At 42.4% G+C, this 17,334-nt stretch overlaps 1 protein-coding gene across 3 annotated transcripts; it reads right to left on the bottom strand.

Moving 5' to 3' along the window:
* Positions 1 to 1,775: 1,775 nt before the first annotated feature.
* Trmt10a (tRNA methyltransferase 10A) lies at positions 1,776 to 17,283 on the bottom strand. Of its 3 annotated transcripts, none has more exons than XM_041652126.1 (8): positions 17,152 to 17,283; positions 13,591 to 13,787; positions 12,512 to 12,674; positions 9,663 to 9,734; positions 8,681 to 8,755; positions 6,798 to 6,947; positions 5,082 to 5,187; positions 1,776 to 3,310 (listed from the first exon to the last, which is right to left on the bottom strand). In XM_041652126.1, exons 2-8 carry the CDS (start codon positions 13,767 to 13,769, stop codon positions 3,054 to 3,056), a joined length of 1,002 nt encoding a protein of 333 aa, XP_041508060.1. In that variant the 5' UTR covers positions 13,770 to 13,787; positions 17,152 to 17,283; the 3' UTR covers positions 1,776 to 3,053. The 3 variants fall into 3 exon arrangements, with proteins under 3 accessions (XP_041508060.1, XP_041508051.1, XP_041508068.1); XM_041652117.1 differs by lacking the exon at positions 17,152 to 17,283 and adding an exon at positions 16,641 to 16,860; XM_041652134.1 differs by lacking the exon at positions 17,152 to 17,283 and adding an exon at positions 15,996 to 16,534.
* Between the last annotated feature and the right edge of the window lie 51 nt (positions 17,284 to 17,334).

The raw sequence follows: 17,334 nt of genomic DNA on the forward strand, positions 1-17,334 counted from the left end.
CTATTTTTGGGCCACAGTTATTATTTTTAGTAAAAGTTTGTAACATGCTATGGTTCAACCATAACAGGGTTTATTTCTTTTCTTTTTTCTTTCTTTTTTTTTTTTTTTTTTTTTTTGATTTTTCGAGGCAGGGTTTCTCTGTAGCTTTTGGTTCCTGGCCTGGAACTAGCTCTTGTAGACCAGGCTGGCCTCGAACTCACAGAGATCCGCCTGCCTCTGCCTCCCGAGTGCTGGGATTAAAGGTGTGCGCCACCACTGCCTGGCAGGGTTTATTTCTTACATAAGAGTTTAGGGCTAATGTTCATATGCAGTGGATCCCTTTGCATTGCTTGTTGATTGAGAGAGGCCCAGGATCCTTCTACCTTGTGGCTCAATAATCATCTAAGGGTATCACTGCCAATTGTACCCAGCAGGCCAAAGAGAATTAGACCAGAGGAAAGCACTAAATTTTCTACTGTTGCTGTAACAAAGCATTACAAACTTTGTGATTTAATGCCACACGATTTTATTTTATCATAATTCTGGAGGTAGAGATGTGGAATGGGCTATTATGAAAATGAAGTAATTTTCCTTTGGGAGGGTCTGGGAAGAGTCTGGGTTTTTTTGTCTCCTACACACCCCTTCATTCATGGCTTTCCTCTATCTTAAAATAGAACCATAGACAAACAAGTAGTTCACTTCTTATAATGGATCAGTCAGACACTTTTACCTGCTTCTTATAAAGATCACACTGGGCCTGTTCTCCAGACTAATACAGATCATATCACTGGGGGCTGAGAAGATGGCTCCAAGGGGAAAGTGATTACTTTCAGGTCTGATTTCCTCTTTCCAGTTACTTAGCTTTTTTTTTTTTTTTTTTTTTTTTTGGTAATGAATATCTCCATGGGTTGGTTCACTCCCTGACTACTTTAGCCCTCTGTGCCCACTAGTTCAAGTCATCTCTACCTGTTCTTTTCTCCTTTTATTGCTTACCTGTTGCCATACAAAAAAAAAGTGAGAGAAAAGGCACATTCAGATTTTTGTCAATGGTCTTTAAGTGCTATTTTTAGAGCCCATCTTTAAATAATTCAGAAATTAATTATTTGAAAGTGAGCATTGATTCTTGTCTTCTGGCCGATGCTGAAAGAAGATATGCTGTTTTAAATGTGTGTGTATGTGTGTGTGTGTGTACCACTTGTGTGCAGGTGCCCTTACAATACCGGGAGGCAGGAGTGTGGCCCTACCATGCTTGATTCTGAAGCTGTAGAGACTAAGCTGTGGTTACTTTAGCTTGCTCAGCCTGTGCTGACTTCTTACAGTACACCTCAGAAACCTATACAGAGCTTTTGCAATTAATAAAAACTAAACCACGTGGTACTTGAGATAACTTCCTTCACTTTTATAATTAATAGGGTTCTGTTCTATATAGAATCGGTGGAGGCATGGAGTAGTCACACTTCTCTGGCTGCATGACAGAATGCCCTGACAAAAGGCAGGGGAAGGGCAGGCTAGCAGCAGGCCTAACTGGCCTGGCAGCTAGGAAGCACCTGTCACATTTTACCTGAACAAAGGAAATAGAACTGGCTATAAACCCTCAAAGCCCACCCCCAGTGACACGCTTCCTCTAGCAAGGCTTCACCTCCCAAAGTTCCCACAACCTCCAAAACAGCACCATCAGGGGAGACCAAGTGTTCAAACATGGGCACAGGCGACGCTTACAAAACAATGTTATCAGGGGAGACCAAGTGTTCAAACACAGGCGCAGGGAACTCTCACAAAATACAAACCTTGGACAATACAGTAACAACATGAACTTTATTCTCTCAGAACTGTAGTGTGGATATTTACATCCATTGTTTATAGACTTTGAAATAACTAGCTACAACAGATAACTAAGAAAAAAGCAACAAAAAGACAGTGAACATCACTACTGAGTCTTCCACACAGGCTTGCACCTAAGTGTGATGCTAGCACACACACATATTATCTAATAAACTGGGAGCTCCCGCTGCACTTGTGCATACACTCCTCTGGAATTACCACACAGAAGCTCGGCAGCTCCCCTCTGCTCCCTCCTCATCAGTTTCCAAACTCCTGTTTAATTTTGGATTTGGGCATTAGTGCATTCCACACAACCATTCCACGGTGATACATTGATTACAGGACTGTAATCGTGGACTAAAACCTAAGAGCTAAACGTGCATTTTCCTGTATGCTTACGTTGTTTATAGAAACACACATTTACATTAGTTAGGATAGTATAGTAGGAGGCAGATACACAATATTCACATTAAAAGCTAACATATATGGAGATATATGTTATTTACATGAAAAATATATAGAAAGAAAAGATATTACTTTTTGCTTTAAACTGGGGTAAAGACAAATTGATCCTTCAAAAATAATATTGTAAAATAATCTAGTCAGAAAAAATTTAATTTTGTAACTGAATTAATTACTGTTATTAAGGGATTTAAGATTATTCTTGTGATTATTTCAGAAGTATGAGAAGGCATCACAAGGGAGGCACAAGAATGGGTTCCACTATCCAAAATGAATGAATTACTGTGACCAGCAAACAACTGGTATTTCTCCTAGAATTAACTTATTTCTTAGAAAGAACCATACTGAACACAAAAGTTACAGACAGAAGGGCAGCCTTCTGAGTTCAACACTGTAGTAGACACACAGAACGTGCATGAAATCTGCTCCAATAGAATCAGACAAACAGTCACTGATGGGAACATAAACGAACAAAGCTGAAGGTCAGAAGGCACATTCTGAAGAAGATGCTCCAGCGAATGAAGGAGAATAAAGGCCTAAGACTACGGTAACATTCTCCATGACTCTGATTTGAGGCTTAAAACAACTTTGAAATGATACCTTTAAGTCTTCTCACAGAAAACCAAACAATCCTTTCTTGGTGTTTAGAGTGTTCATTATCGTTGACTCTTGACAAGATTTCAAATTCCACAACAGTGATGAGAGAAAATGGATTTTCTTGTGGTCTGAGAATTTGGTGGTACCACCCTCTCTGAGTTCTCCTAAAGTGTAGGACAGCAAGGGAAGGCTGGTCACTGTGGGACAGGACTCACTGAGGACACTGGGCTGCTCTGCTGGCCTTGCTCTTCCTTCTGTGGTGAGTCGGGGTCATTCCCGCAATGCTCTCCCTCGCTGGAACTGTCCCATCCTTCTGGCCGGGGCTGCTGGTCCTGAGGAGAGCTTTCACAGCCTTTGTGTGCAGGAACAGCTCCTTTCCGCCGGGGTAAGATCGTAAAAAATGCCTCCTGCCAGTCTCTTGTTTCCAAGAACTCCAGGATAATTTCAAACACTGCAACAAGGACAAATCGCAGTCACCACAATGCTGCAGACTGTCTACAATGTGACCTTTGTGCTGTGTGCTGGTTTGTCCTAGTTACTGCCAAGTTCTTACCTCCTCCTTTAGTGATTTTTTTCATTTGTATTTTAATAAATAATGCTTGCCTGAAGATCAGAGAGTAAAACAGCCCCTCTGGTCAGTCTTACAGACTAGGCAGTGGTAACACACACCTTTAATCCCAGTAGCTACACTAGTTTGCCACAGAAACTGGGTGATAGTGGTGCACACCTTTAATCCCAGCCCTAGAAAGGAATATAAAATGGGAGGAGCCAGCTCTCAGGCTCAATCTCATTCTGAGATTCCTGGAGGAGGACCGCCATTTCTGAGGTAGAGGTAAGAGTCAGTGGCTGGCTGCTTTGCTTTTCTGATCTTCAGGTTAACCCCCAATATTTATCTCTGGGTTTTTACTAATTGTGCCACCTCCTTCCTCCTTTTGGCTACCAGGGACAAACTGCATTGCGGTTCTCTAGTCTTTATGTTCTTTCCAGCTTTTTTCAGTCAGTTCTTAAGCTCCAGAAACTTACTAGATTGGTTGTCCATTACAATCAAGAGAGGACCTTTTGAGGTCCCATTATTCTCCATCTCTATGTACTAACGGACAGCTGGAAGACAGATGCTGGGCATTCAGCTGCATCTCCTGTCTTTCCTACAGAGAATCACTCCAAGGAGTCTTTTGCTTTCACATCAGTAGAATGGAAACCATGCCATCCCTAAGTTCACCATACTATGAGAGGGCTCTCTCGATAATTTTGTAGACAAGTAATTTCCACTAAGTATCAAAGGTTTTCAAAGAAATTTGTCCTTGAATAAATAATTTCATTTTTCTAATCCCATAAAGCCTATTACATGAAAAGTATTTAACTGTTGTGTACTGACTAAAATTGTTCCTTTAAAAAATGAACTAAAGGGGCTAGAGAGATTGCTCAGTGGTTAAGAGCACTGGCTGCTCTTACAAAGGACTGGGGTTCATTTCCTAACACCCACATAGTTGCTTATAACTACCTATAACTCCAGTTCCAGGGGATCTAATTCCCTCTTCTAGCCGCTACAGGCACCAGACATGCACTTGGTGCGCATACATACATGCAGGTCAAACACTCATACACAGAGATTAAAAATAAATCTTAAAAAAATCATTGAAGCTGGGTATCATGGTAGCACATGCGTTGTATCTCAACATTCATGATGGAAGAAGAGGCAGGCAGATTTCTTGAGTTCAAGACCAACCTGGTCAACTTAATGAAACCCTGCCTCAAAAAATTTTAATGATAATTTAAATAAAACTTAAGGCAATGAATTATATCTAAGCAGTGGTATATCACAGTGTTATTCAAAAAATCAATCCAAGTTTAAAATACTCAACAATGGGAGAATGATTACATGATTATCTATTTAGTGGCTGGAATATCACATGATCACTAATAATTGCTTCATCAAAACTATGATCAAGTGAGGGACAGAAGGACAGGTCCCCGGATTAGCAAGGCTGAGAGACCCGCCACAGGAAAAGATCTAAGAGGAAGCACCCCAAAAGCTAATAACAAGTATCTGCACATCACAAGATCAGAGCTTGTTGTTTTTACACTTTGGTAGATTCAAAAATCCCTAAAGTCCTCACCCTATTTCTAATAAACCGACCTCCCTTTCCTACTGTCACAATGGGAGATGCATGGTCTCCTTCCCAGCTCCCTCAGCTCCACCTTCAGCCACCTCTGCGGCTTACCATGGTTGACTGCCAGGACCTTCCGACTGTTCATCTTCACAAAGTCGGCCAGAGGCAGCTGGGCATGTTCAATCCCATAACTGGACGCTTGTTTAAACGTGAGTCCCTGCAATACAGACACTGGGACTTAGATGCTGTGCAGTCTATGAGAGTGTAGGGCTTTTGCAGGACTTCAGTGTAGACAACATTATCTGAAGAGTGTGTGCGTTTCAGTCCTGACAGTAAGAGGACCCAGGTCTAACCACCTCACTTCCCGGAGAAGAAACGGCATTCCCAGCAATTAAAAGCCTCTCAGTGGCAGAACAAGGAATCCCAGCGGGTCTGTGTTTTCATCTTTCCCAGCCCCAGCCCCATTCCTAACAGAGTTAAACTCTCCAACTGAATTCAGAGGAAAACACCATCACTCTTTCCGTGAGTGTAAAATGTATAAAGGAAGTTCAGTTTCAGTCACACACTGAGGCACAAGAACGGCAGTGAAATGGAATGCTGAAAAGCATTTCAACTGTCCTTATATTTTATTTTCCCTTTCCATCAACTAAAAAACAGATAGGAATTTTGTATTTTCTCAAACATAAAATGCTTGAAGTCTATGTCTATCCCAGATGAAAATTCCCAGAAGGCCATGCAGGAAGTGTAAGCTGAATTTTCTCAACAAGTACTTAGCATATTGGGGGAAGGGTTAAAGATGAGAGGAGCCAGGGGTTTTTGGAGAAAACTAGCTTATTACAACATGAGCAGAGAATCTGCATAAATTATAAGCTAGACTGTTCCACTGAGAACAACAGAAAGGTTGGAGACAAGGTTCCTTTGATGTTCTAGAGTTGCTCACACAATGCCAAGTCACACCTGGCAACCTCAAGATTACGATTTAACAAATTCAGTTTCTCTGCCATATTACACCGTGGTGCTTCACAGCTGTGCAGCCATTGCTGGACAGGCAGATGTGGTCACCCATGACATGGCAGAAACTGGATATACACACTGCTGCCGAAGAATACAAAGTTCCTTCATATACTGTGCTGACAATATTCCTTTAGAAAGAAAGAATGAACTGAGTACACACACAATAACGCTCTCGTCAGAAAGTGGAGTTGTGCAACTTTTTATCTCCACAAAAACATGAGATGAGGAAAGGAGGATAGGAGAGAAAAATAACTGGAGAAATCATATATTTAAAAACTACTACAGAGCTGGAGAGATAACTGCTCTTGCAGAGGACTGGGCTCATTTCCCAGCATCCACATGGTGACTCACTGCTTCTGCAAGTCCAGTTCCAGAGGTCATGACATTTTTTGACCTTCAAGGGCATCAGGCACGCACATGGTGCAGACACACATTGCAGGCAAAACATTCATATATATAAGATAAAAACCACTTTTTAAAAAATTGATAAAAACTTCAAAGGCTTAGCACTTCATTAGCACCAGAGCCCCTAGGAACACAGCGCAGCATACACACGCAGGCTCGGCAGCAATCCGTCATCTCCAATAACCTGCTCTGCCACCTAGCATGGCTGACGTTAGGCTTCATTTCCTTGTTCCTGCACGTGTGGAACATAGAAAACAACTGCACTGAGCTCCCTGAGCTGCAGGGTGGGGTCAAGAAGGCAACGTGAAGCCCTTTGCTTTGCTTAGGTCACCGCCACAGTGACAGGTGCTCGATCCTAGGGCTCTGTCACTGTGAAACACAGACGGAGGCAGGAGCAGAGCACAGTACCTTGTGGTGGTTGTGGTCCACCAATCCTCCAATCACATAGGCCTTTGACTCATCTAAGTCCTTCAGGACATTAGGAGAGTCTGACGTCAGATAAACCAGGTCTTCTTTCTTTATGAGTTCACTATAGTGCTCTGGTTTGATGTGGATATCCTTCAAAAAGAAAAAGAGAATGAGTGTATAATATTAGCAGGATATGATGAAAGCTGACTAAAAATAATTATCCTCTTTTCCCAAGAGAAACCTGTCCAAAAGCATCTGAGAGTCCGAGAGGCTATTGCTAGAACAGCATTTAAAATTCATAACCAATTTCTCACCTCACAGTAGTCACTGACTGTTCTACTAACCTTATTTCTTTGTTGGGGCCTTGGTCCCTAACTAATCCCACACACTGACGGCAAGCTATGTTCCTCAAATGTCACATGCCGTTATTCAGCCCTTTCCTGGAGGGTCAACTCCACACTCCTTAACTTAGGAACTCTTTCCTAACTATGGCACCAGCCCATTTTTCTCATTTATCTCTGCTCCAACAGCAAACAATAAGAATGTATTTTCCTGCCTTCTTGACCACAATGTTCTCCAGACAAGAAATGCCTTTTCCGATTTCATCTCCTATGAGAATCAACAGAAGGAAACGCTTGCCAGCTTAATCAACTGAATGTTTCTAGCCATAAACAAAGGACATTGAGCCTATAATTAGTGATCCTAGAGAAGCTAAATAAGGAGAACCCAAAGAAAAACATATAGGCATCCTCCTGAATATTAACCTTCATCAGGGGATAAAAGGAGACAGAGACAGAAACCCACATTGGAGCACCGGACAGAAATCTCAAGGTCCAAATCAGGAGCAGAAGGAGAGAGAGCACGAGCAAGGAACTCAGGACCACAGGGGTGCACCCACACACTGAGACAATGGGGATGTTCTATCGGGAACTCGCCAAGGCCAGCTGGCCTGGATCTGAAAAAGCCTGGGATAAAACCGGACTTGCTGAACATAGCAGACAATGAGGACTACTGAGAACTCAAGAACAACGGCAATGGGTTTTTGATCCTACTGCACGTACTGGCTTTGTGGGAGCCTAGGCAGTTTAGATGCTCACCTTACTAGACCTGGATGGAGGTGAGTGGTCCTTGGACTTCCCACAGGGCAGGGAACCCTGATTGCATATTATATGCTTTTAATGAATGCAGCTATTAGATTAGTAGGCACTAGGAGAGAAAGCTGGACCCCGAGAGCTGAAAACCGACAGTAAGCAAACAGGTACGGGCACAGCACAGCACTCCTCTCAACAGAAGAGTGCCCAGCCAAGCTGCCACATCTGCACCTAGCCAAGCTAGCCGCACCGGTACCAAGCCAAGCTGACCACATTTTTATAGAAACCTAGAACACGGAAATTATATATCACAAGCAAATTTTAAATCTGCTAGAAAAGTAAAAAGTAAAAGTAAAAAATAAAAATAAAAAATTGATAAATTAACTTCAACATATTTTAACACACTATGCCCATGTCCTATCCCCGCCCCCCCTTCCTGATCCAGCAGCTATCTCACATTTACAGCACACACCAGCTCACGAGCCAGAAGCTCACATCGGAGGAGTTTACAGCCGCGTTTGGTGACTGGATTTAGATGCAGAGACACTCAAATTTTAGAGTAAGGTTTTGAGATTTTCTCTTATAAGGAAGTAGCTCTAGACTAGCAGACATGACTTATGAGAGTGATTACTAATGAGCAGACACGTCATTCTCTCTCTCCGCTTCTCCCTGTGTAACTCTAGACACGGATGTAATGGCACACAGGTCTGAAGCACGGCATTTACTTAGATAAAACAGAGGCCTTCCAGCAGCATGAGAGAGAAATCACATGAGAGAGGACTGTTCCACTACCTTCCAGTTGACCCATCCTTTGTCATTTTCATTCATGTTCTTCTTCAGTTGACCTCCATGGCTTGTCAAATAAAACTGATGAGCAATTGGTAAGAGAAAAAGAAGGAAAATGATCCAATTAGTTCAAAATTTTACTTCCCTCATCACTCATCTGATCACCAATGGAAGGCAAAATATTTTTCACTGATTTAGAAAAAAAGAACTTGTGATCACCCCTGGAATAGGTGGTAGAAAGGACACGTGCTAACCCACTGGCTGCAGCATCCCAGCACCTCTTCATCCCTCTCTGCCATTGAGGACCACCCTGCAAACTCCCCGCCTTGATCAGGTTCTCATCCACCTCCCCGGTAGGTGCTGCTGCCGCTATTATAGTTGTTAGTTTTGCTGCTGTAAAGCCTTCCCTGACACCCATTTTACAGCTGAATCAAGGATGCTGAGGGCCTTGTGAAGGAAAAAAAAAGGTAAAGACTGTCACTGAGATAGGTGGAGAATTATAGGAAAACACAGTCCACACTGCTCCCATGTGGTGAGACACACACACAAGCACAGCATTTTGGGCAGCTCTTTGGCTCGTCACATCTCTGAGGCAGTAGTCACAACAGCAGTCAAAAAGTCTCCACCATCACTTAAACTAAGCTTAAGAAATCCTTTTCAGAACTGTCAGTGACTCAAAAGGAAATGTAAAACAGACACACTGCTAAGAGGCCCAGCTGTACACATGAGTACAGGGGCAGCCTACCTCCCCTCCTTTCCCAGTCCCCACAGCTGGGGGAGTCCAAAGCTGAGAAACTGGTGTGAAAACATACACATGCCCTAAAACAAGGACACCCAACTAGACAGCAACGAGCAGACACTAAAATGTACAAGAGTGGTGATACAAGAAACCTCTAAGACTCTCAGGTAAGCGCAACTGGAACAATCCATGCCTCTTGTCATGGGAGATGGGAAAGAACACTGAGTTCTTTTCACCTTTCATACACACCTGCACAGGATGTGATGCTCGTCGGTTTTCTGCATAGCAACGTTGAATCTGCTTATGGAGCTTCTTAATATCCTATAAAATAGCACAATTTAAAAAACAGAATTATCAAAACCATCTAAGGCCATTCTGTGGTATTACAGGAATAGAATAAGCAGAAGGAATGGCTAGGTAGGCAAAAACTTTTTTTTTTAAATGTAAAGGCAGCCGCAGAGGTGGTGGTGCCACATGCCTTTAATCCCAGCACTTGGGAAGCAGAGGCAGGCAGATCTCTGTGAATTTGAGGCCAGACTGGTCTATAAAGCTAGTTCCAGAACAGCTAGGTAAATACAGAAAAACCTTGTCTCAAAGTACCTCTGTTGTGATAGTTTTCATTTGATTTTCCTACATACTGATAAAATTGCTATAAGTTAACGTGTCCTGTCCTTTAAAGTCTCTATCTATTCAAAATGCTCGTTGACGCTGTCTTAACAGAACAAAAATACCTTCTTTCTAGACCATGCTATTTCCATGCTTTACCCCAGTATCACTGGTAAAATTCAACATTTAAAACAAAATGTGTGTTTGCACACTTAGTCTATGTATGTGCACCATGTAGATGCAGTGCCTTGGAGGCCAGAAGAGGAGGGTCAGATGCCTTGAAACTGAAGTTCCACATGGCTGTGAGCCACCACATGGATGCTGGAAACCAAACCTGGGTCCTCTGCAACACCAGCAAAACAGCACCAACATGGACAACCAAATCCACTGAAAATCTGAGAACGTTTGGGAAGGAAGTCTAGACACAAAAGAACAGAGTTAAGCACTAGCATTTTCTCAGGTGGGCTCTATTTGCTAGAGGCAAGTGCGTCTCATTTAAGAGAGGCTTCCTGACTCAGCTTTAGCTTAAAAAACCTTGCAGCTTTGAAGAGGCCCCACCACCAAACACAACAATAGTGTTTATGAATAGCTGACAGCATGTTTCTTGGTTGTTGGCAGAAACCTTTAAACTCTAGAGTTGTGGCAATAAAGTACCTCCGCCATGAAGCTAGACTCTCAGAAAGCTAAGGAATGGGGTGGATCCAGCAGTCAAAGCCACGGTTTTAATCCTAGCCATATTGCTTTGCAAATTAAAGACTCATGTGGTCGGAAAAAGAGAGGTATATAGTAAAGATAGATTCAGGCGGAAAAAAACCTCTAAACGGTTTATTGTGTGTTTAAAAATATATGTAGGCTTGGGAGAGAAAAGAAAAAGGATAAAATCCTTTAAAAAAAAGAAAAAGAAAAAAAAAGATGAAAGAAAGAGTAGTTGGGTGTGGTGGCATACAACTTTAATCTCAGCACTTGGAAGACAGAAGGAGGGGGATCTCTGTCAGTTCAAGAACAGCCTGGTCTACAGAGTGAGTTCCAGATTAGCCAAAGATACACAGAGAAACCCTGGCTCAAAAAACCAAAAATTAAAAATAAAAGAAGTAGAGTTTAAAAATAAAGCCATGTAAAGATGGAAAATACACAGAGAGTCTGGATCCGTATGTTATTATGTTCTCTTTGAATTGTTTGATGGCTGGGGAAGGAACAACAGCTGCTAAAAGACATTTGATTATAAATGCTGCTGATTAATCCAACATATATATTTTGAAAATGCTTTGACTTCAAAATTTAAGTCAAAAGATATGTTACTTTGGAGAAGAGGATTTGCTTTTGTTCCCAAGGGAAACGAAAGGTTGTGGATTCATTTATCAGTCAGGACTTGACTATATTCCTAAATTTTCTTTAGGTCTGAATAAGATTACCAATGCTCCCAATTAGCATGAAGTAGCTAGAAAACTATGCCCACATTCCAAAAAAAATGAATTATGGATGTTTGTCTTTGTTTAGAGTGTTTTGGTTTCAAGTTCTTATGGATAATGGTCAGGAAAACGTTAAACAAAGGAGATTAGATTCAGAGTTCTTGTTCTGAAAAAAAAAATGGCAGGGGAAGTACTGTGGGACAATGGTCTTGTACCCTGTAAAGATTTGTCACTTGTATTGGTTTAATAAAACACTGATTGTCCAGTAGCCAAGCAGGAAGTACAGGTGGGGCGACCAGAGTAGGAGAATTCTGAAAAGTGGAAAGAATCAGTCTGCAGTTGTCACCCAGACACAGAGGACGTAAGATGAGACTGCCTCACTGATAAAAGGTACCAAGCCACATGACTAGCACAGACAAGAATTATGGGTTAATTAAGATGTAAGAATTAGTTAATAAATGGGGACTTTGGGAGAGGGTTGAAGGGGAGGGGAGAGGCAGGGAGGGGAGCAGAGAAAAATGTAGAGCTCAATAAAATCAATTAAAAAAAAGAATTAGTTAATAAGAAAGCCTGAGCTAATAGGCCAACCAGTTTATAATTAATGTAGGCCTCTGTGTATTTCTTTGGGTCTGAACGGCTGCAGGACCAGATGGGACAGAAACCTCTGTCAACAAAACTGAGCTATATTTCCAGTCATGCTACAGACTTTTTAAAAACAAATTTTGAAACAGGATCTCACTAGTTCAGGCTTGTTTCAAATGTGCTATATAACCTAGGCTGGCCTAAAACTCTCAAAGATCCTCCTGCCTCAGTTTCCCAAGTGATTACAGACATGTGCCATCATAGTAATTCCGTAGATTTTTATAACTAAAATATAGTTATAACATTTTACTACCTAATTATGGGTAAATGTGTACATATGCATATATAAACATATACATAAATACGCATATACATATCAAAGCTCTTAATTTAGGAATAAGAAGTTTTGAAAAACTTAAGATGCAGTTTAATGCATCTGTAATATTACATATGAGAATAAGAGTGATTTAGCTGAGTTCAGATGAAGGAACCGTGGGATACCTTTAACACCATCAAGTCATCGAAGCTACAGTCGATGACAAGGCGGAGGCTGCTGTGAACCACGTTTCTTCGAATGCGCTTCCTGTCACCTCCATCTGAGCCGGATTCCAGCTGACACTGCCGTTCTAATTTCTTTCTCTTGCGCTTTTCTTTTCGTTTTTCCCTAAAATTTGTAACAAGACATTTTGTTATTTGTTTATTTAGACATTCACAAGACTTCTAATTAAACAAAAGACTGATCATGTTTGTAAACAGGCATGGTTCTAGGAAACACCTCTTCTGTGGATACAAGAATCAGATAGCAGCTTTATTTGCTTTATTTACTGCATGCAATAACGACACATGGAGGAAATGACTTTGTAAAGACAGCATAAACCTTTCTCTAATGAATAACTAAATATATTATTCAACAGTTTCATTACTGGTACTATACTATGCCCGAGAAAAACTTAAGAGTTAAAAAAAACAAAAAAAATGAAAAACTTAAAGATTTATGAAGAATTTTACTTTCATAACTCATCCCCTAAAACAATAATCTGGTTCAATAATTGGAAATACTAAAAGAAAATTTCACTAAATTTACTAAATGAACAAAAATAAAAGACTAACTTTTTCTAATCTCTTATAAGTTTTGGCATTAGACAATGGCTATAGCCTAGATGCTTTCACGAAAACCTGTTTTAGCCACATCTATGTCGGGCCAATGTTTGACCTTCCTGTGTTGTTTTAACCCATATCTAGGACACAGATGTGGGCTCCCTTGTCTCAGCTATTCCAACGGGTGTCCTGCTGTTCAGGCAGTTTAAGGAGAGAAAAGACGCTGAGCCTAACATTATCAGTATTGCAAAAAATGAAGTCACAGTTCAAAACACGTGCAGTTTTAACAGCAACTCAGAGTTGGCTCATAACACGCATAACCTTAGTTTTTCATGGCTTTGGTTTTAACGAAGACAGCTACAGACAGGAGCCGACACCCCGCTGCTGAATGAGGTGCAATCTCCTCTGCAGTACGCACTTGTGCAGTGCACTTGCACAGTACCTGCTGCTGAATGAGCCGCAGCCTGCTCGGAAGTACGTACTTGCGCAGTTCTCGCTGCTCTTCCCACTGCTTCTGCTTCAGCAGCTTCTTCATCTGTCGTTTAGATATTGGCTCAGTCCCTGCGTCTAGTCTTGGCTTCTGCCCCTCCTCTTCGCTCACACCTGGCTTTCTCTCCATGTTAGGAGTCTTGAGAGTTGCTGGCAGCATCTCAGATGACATATTTGTTGTTTCTGAAAACTGGGAAAGCAACGTTTTTTACATGAACAGATAATTTACAAACACAAAGCAAAATAACCCAAACGGCCAACAGATGCCAACAAATGTCAAATTCTATCAGTAATAAAAAAAAATACCAATTTAGATAGCAAAATTCCATTTATTGGCAAGGATCTTTTACTACGTAAAACATGAGTTAAATACCATTTGTTGGCAGTACTGGTATAGGACTGAGAAGTGGTGTTTACATATACTACTGAGGTCAGCATATGGTCTTTCCAGAGAGCAGGTTGTGTTTTGAGAGCTGTAATCCACCGATACTGCCCTAGTTATCTTCAGCTGTCAAGCTAACATAGCCCAGAGTTATGGGAGGAAGGATCAATGGGGAGACTGTCCAGATGGTATTTGTGGGTGGCCAGATCTGTGAGAAATTGTCTTATATTTATTGATGGGGGAGGGGCCAGCCCACTGTGAGTAGCTCCATCCCTAAGCCTGGTCCTGGGCCACATAAAAAAAGTTAACTAAGCATGAGCAATGGAGTCAGGCAGCGTGCAGCATACTCTGGCTTCTGCTGGAGATCCTGCCATGGCCTCTCTCAATAATGAACTGTGATCTATAGTAACCAGAGACACCCTTCTCACATTCTTTCAAAGTACAGTGGGACATTAGTTGCGATTTAGCTGATTCTTATTTCATACTGACAGGAAAAATGAGTAGATATGGAAATAAGAGTATTATCAAACAGTTCCTGCGTTTGATAGTGTATCACCTAACTTAATAACCTCATGAGAGCTGACTGTAGTTAGATTTACTTTAAAAATAAGCCATCATGAGATGATTTATTCAGAATTGAAAAGGCATTAAATCATTCCTATGAAAAAAGGCATTATAAACAAATCTAGCATACAGAATATACTCAAAATACTTAGCTGATTAAAACGACAAATGAGCCTGACAGTGGTGGCACACGCCTTTAATCCAAGTACTCAGGAAGCAGAGGCAGGCAGATCTCTGTGAGTTCGAGGCCAGCCTGGTCTATAAAGTGAGTTCTAGGATAGCCAGGGCTACACAGAGAAACTGTCTTGAAAAACTAAAGAGAGGAAGAGAGAGAGAGAGAGAGAGAGAGAGAGAGAGAGAGAGAGAGAGAAGGAGGGAGGCTATGGAACGATGTCCACCAGGAATGATATCACTGATGCTCTTGAATCACAGTGGTTGTGATCTGCGAGATCTGCACAACACTGGGTCATCAGTACTCCTGCATGGAGTGGGAGGAAGGCCCCAGCCCTCTCTGAGATCTCTACCCAGTTAACAGTTGGCAGGGAGAGGGCATCATGAGACCCTACAGCTATCTGCAGTTAATGGTTGCTGAGGGGAAAAGGGAGAGAGATTTTCTTTAGTGGTGTTGCAGAATTAGTACAAGGATGCCCATGTTCCTGTACATACCATACTGCTGAAAGGAACCCTAGTTAAACATGAGAGAGAGAGAGGAAGTATGGTGTTATGACTCAAACCCAGCACTTCCCAGTAACTTAAAACCTTAAGGGTGGGGGTTCTGAAGGGACCATGCTGACTGCACACTGTTGACAGATGGTGCTGAAGCTATTAAACTAAAAAATGTACAGGAATAAGGGAAAAGCAAGACTCATTAAACATGCAAACTTAAAAGCAAAATTAGGACAGACGCCAAAGCTACACAGAGAAACCCTGTCTCAGAAAAAAAGCAAAACTAAAATCCACAGGAAAACATTTTATGAAACAAATGTCTAATTTCTGTTTATCCATGGCAATATTTTTCAGTAGTTCTCAATGTTTGTTCAGAAACCTGAAGTGCTGTGAAAAAGGCATGTTTTCTCACTCCCCTACACCAGGGGGCGCCTTTGTCTTTCACATCTAAAATGTCTCAAATTAAATTTAATTTGACCTATCACAGAATGGTGACGATTTTTGAACAGCCTATCGAAAAATAAAGAAACATGAACTAGTCCTAACTAATATTAATTGATCTTAGCGATTCTCGAAACGTTGTGCTGGGTGAGTTTCCTAAGCTTTAAATAAGCCAGACGCACTGAAACAAATTCATGAAACGCAGATAAAACACTAGCCGGCTATCTTATTTTGGCTAGACTTTACCAAGATAGCGTCCGCTCCGACTGTCTACCACACAATAAACACATTGTGTAAGAATCTGCTGCAATTATGTTATGCAAAACATGGCACTTTTGAGCATACTTTGTTTTTGTCTGGGTCATGACGTAAGTCTCTATAGCAGAGCCTGGAATTCTCCCTCACCGGCAGTGATGCTCACGGTACATTTTCATCCACGAAGACAAGTTAATCGAGTATTTAAGAACATTTCATAGAAACTATAGAATCTAAGTGTGAAATTTTACTGGAGCACAATTTAAAAAATGGATGGCTAATTCATGGATCTAGGTTATAGATGGGATTATAAAACGCAGAACTGAACAATGACTAAGGGTATTTGGTGTGCGGAAAGCATACACCATCGATGGCCAAAGACAAAAACCTCAGCTGTTATTACGTCGTCTGAAACAAAACCCTAGTGGCTTTAAGGTTTTGTTTGCGGGAATTGCCAAGTTGCAATACCGGCAGAATCGAGTCAACGACCTGCCGGTAACATGTTTTTTAACATGTTGGTCAGTTCCGCAGTAAATACAGCCCTTTGTTCGGTTGTCAAAGCCCTTTGCCAGGCTTGGGAGGAAATCTTTTTTAAAAGACAGTTTTGTTCCGTTTTTTTAAGTGATAATCCCCTACTAGTCTCTTTACACCTCTGCACAAATAGCCACATTTCAAACACGAAGTATTTCAGTGACATCAGGCAACTCGTGGATCTTAAACTCATCCTCGGCTCACCACGAGGCTCGGCCGCATCTGCAGCAACCGGCCCTCGGCTCCCTACATCCGACCGCCGGGCCTACCGGGCGCAGGGGAAAGGAACGAGGAGCGGCAGGGACGGCGCCTGGCCCGCTCTCTAACAACAACGCGGCGCGGCGACGAGCGCGCCGCAGACTCCACATTTCCCTTCCTGTCCCACTTCCGGCGCGGACCCCCCCACGAACAACAGATACCCAGAGACTCCCGGGCCCAGGGCGCGCGCACACACACACATGCTCGCGTGCGCGCCCCCGGGGGGCCGTGCGCGCGCGGACGCACGCAGCCGACCAATCAAGAAAGGCGCGGGGGAGCAGCGTGGAACGCGCCACCTAACGTCACTTCCTCGGAGACCAGGCAACTACTTCCCAGGCTGTTGCCCTCTCCCCCCGGAAGCCGTGATTGCAGCGGAGGGCAGCGTGCTTTCGCGTTCCTTTGGCATCCGAAAGGATACCGAAGAGCAGCCGCGCCACAGCCGCAGCGCCATATTTACCAAGCCGCGGGGCCGCTGGGGAAAGCCACGGTGCGGTCAGTCAGCCTTTCTGAAGTGCCCGCCGCTCCAGGCCTCAGTCCTCCTCCAGAAACTTCAACTCCCAGAGGCGGTGGTTGCACGCCTGGTTACGCACTTACGGCTTACGTCATCGAGCTGCGCCAATTAAATACTTAAGTTGGGAAA

This window comes from Microtus oregoni, unplaced genomic scaffold (assembly GCF_018167655.1).
Source record: "Microtus oregoni isolate MIOR12 unplaced genomic scaffold, Mior012 000000F_ref0000247, whole genome shotgun sequence".
NCBI classification, from domain to species: Eukaryota; Metazoa; Chordata; class Mammalia; order Rodentia; family Cricetidae; genus Microtus; species Microtus oregoni.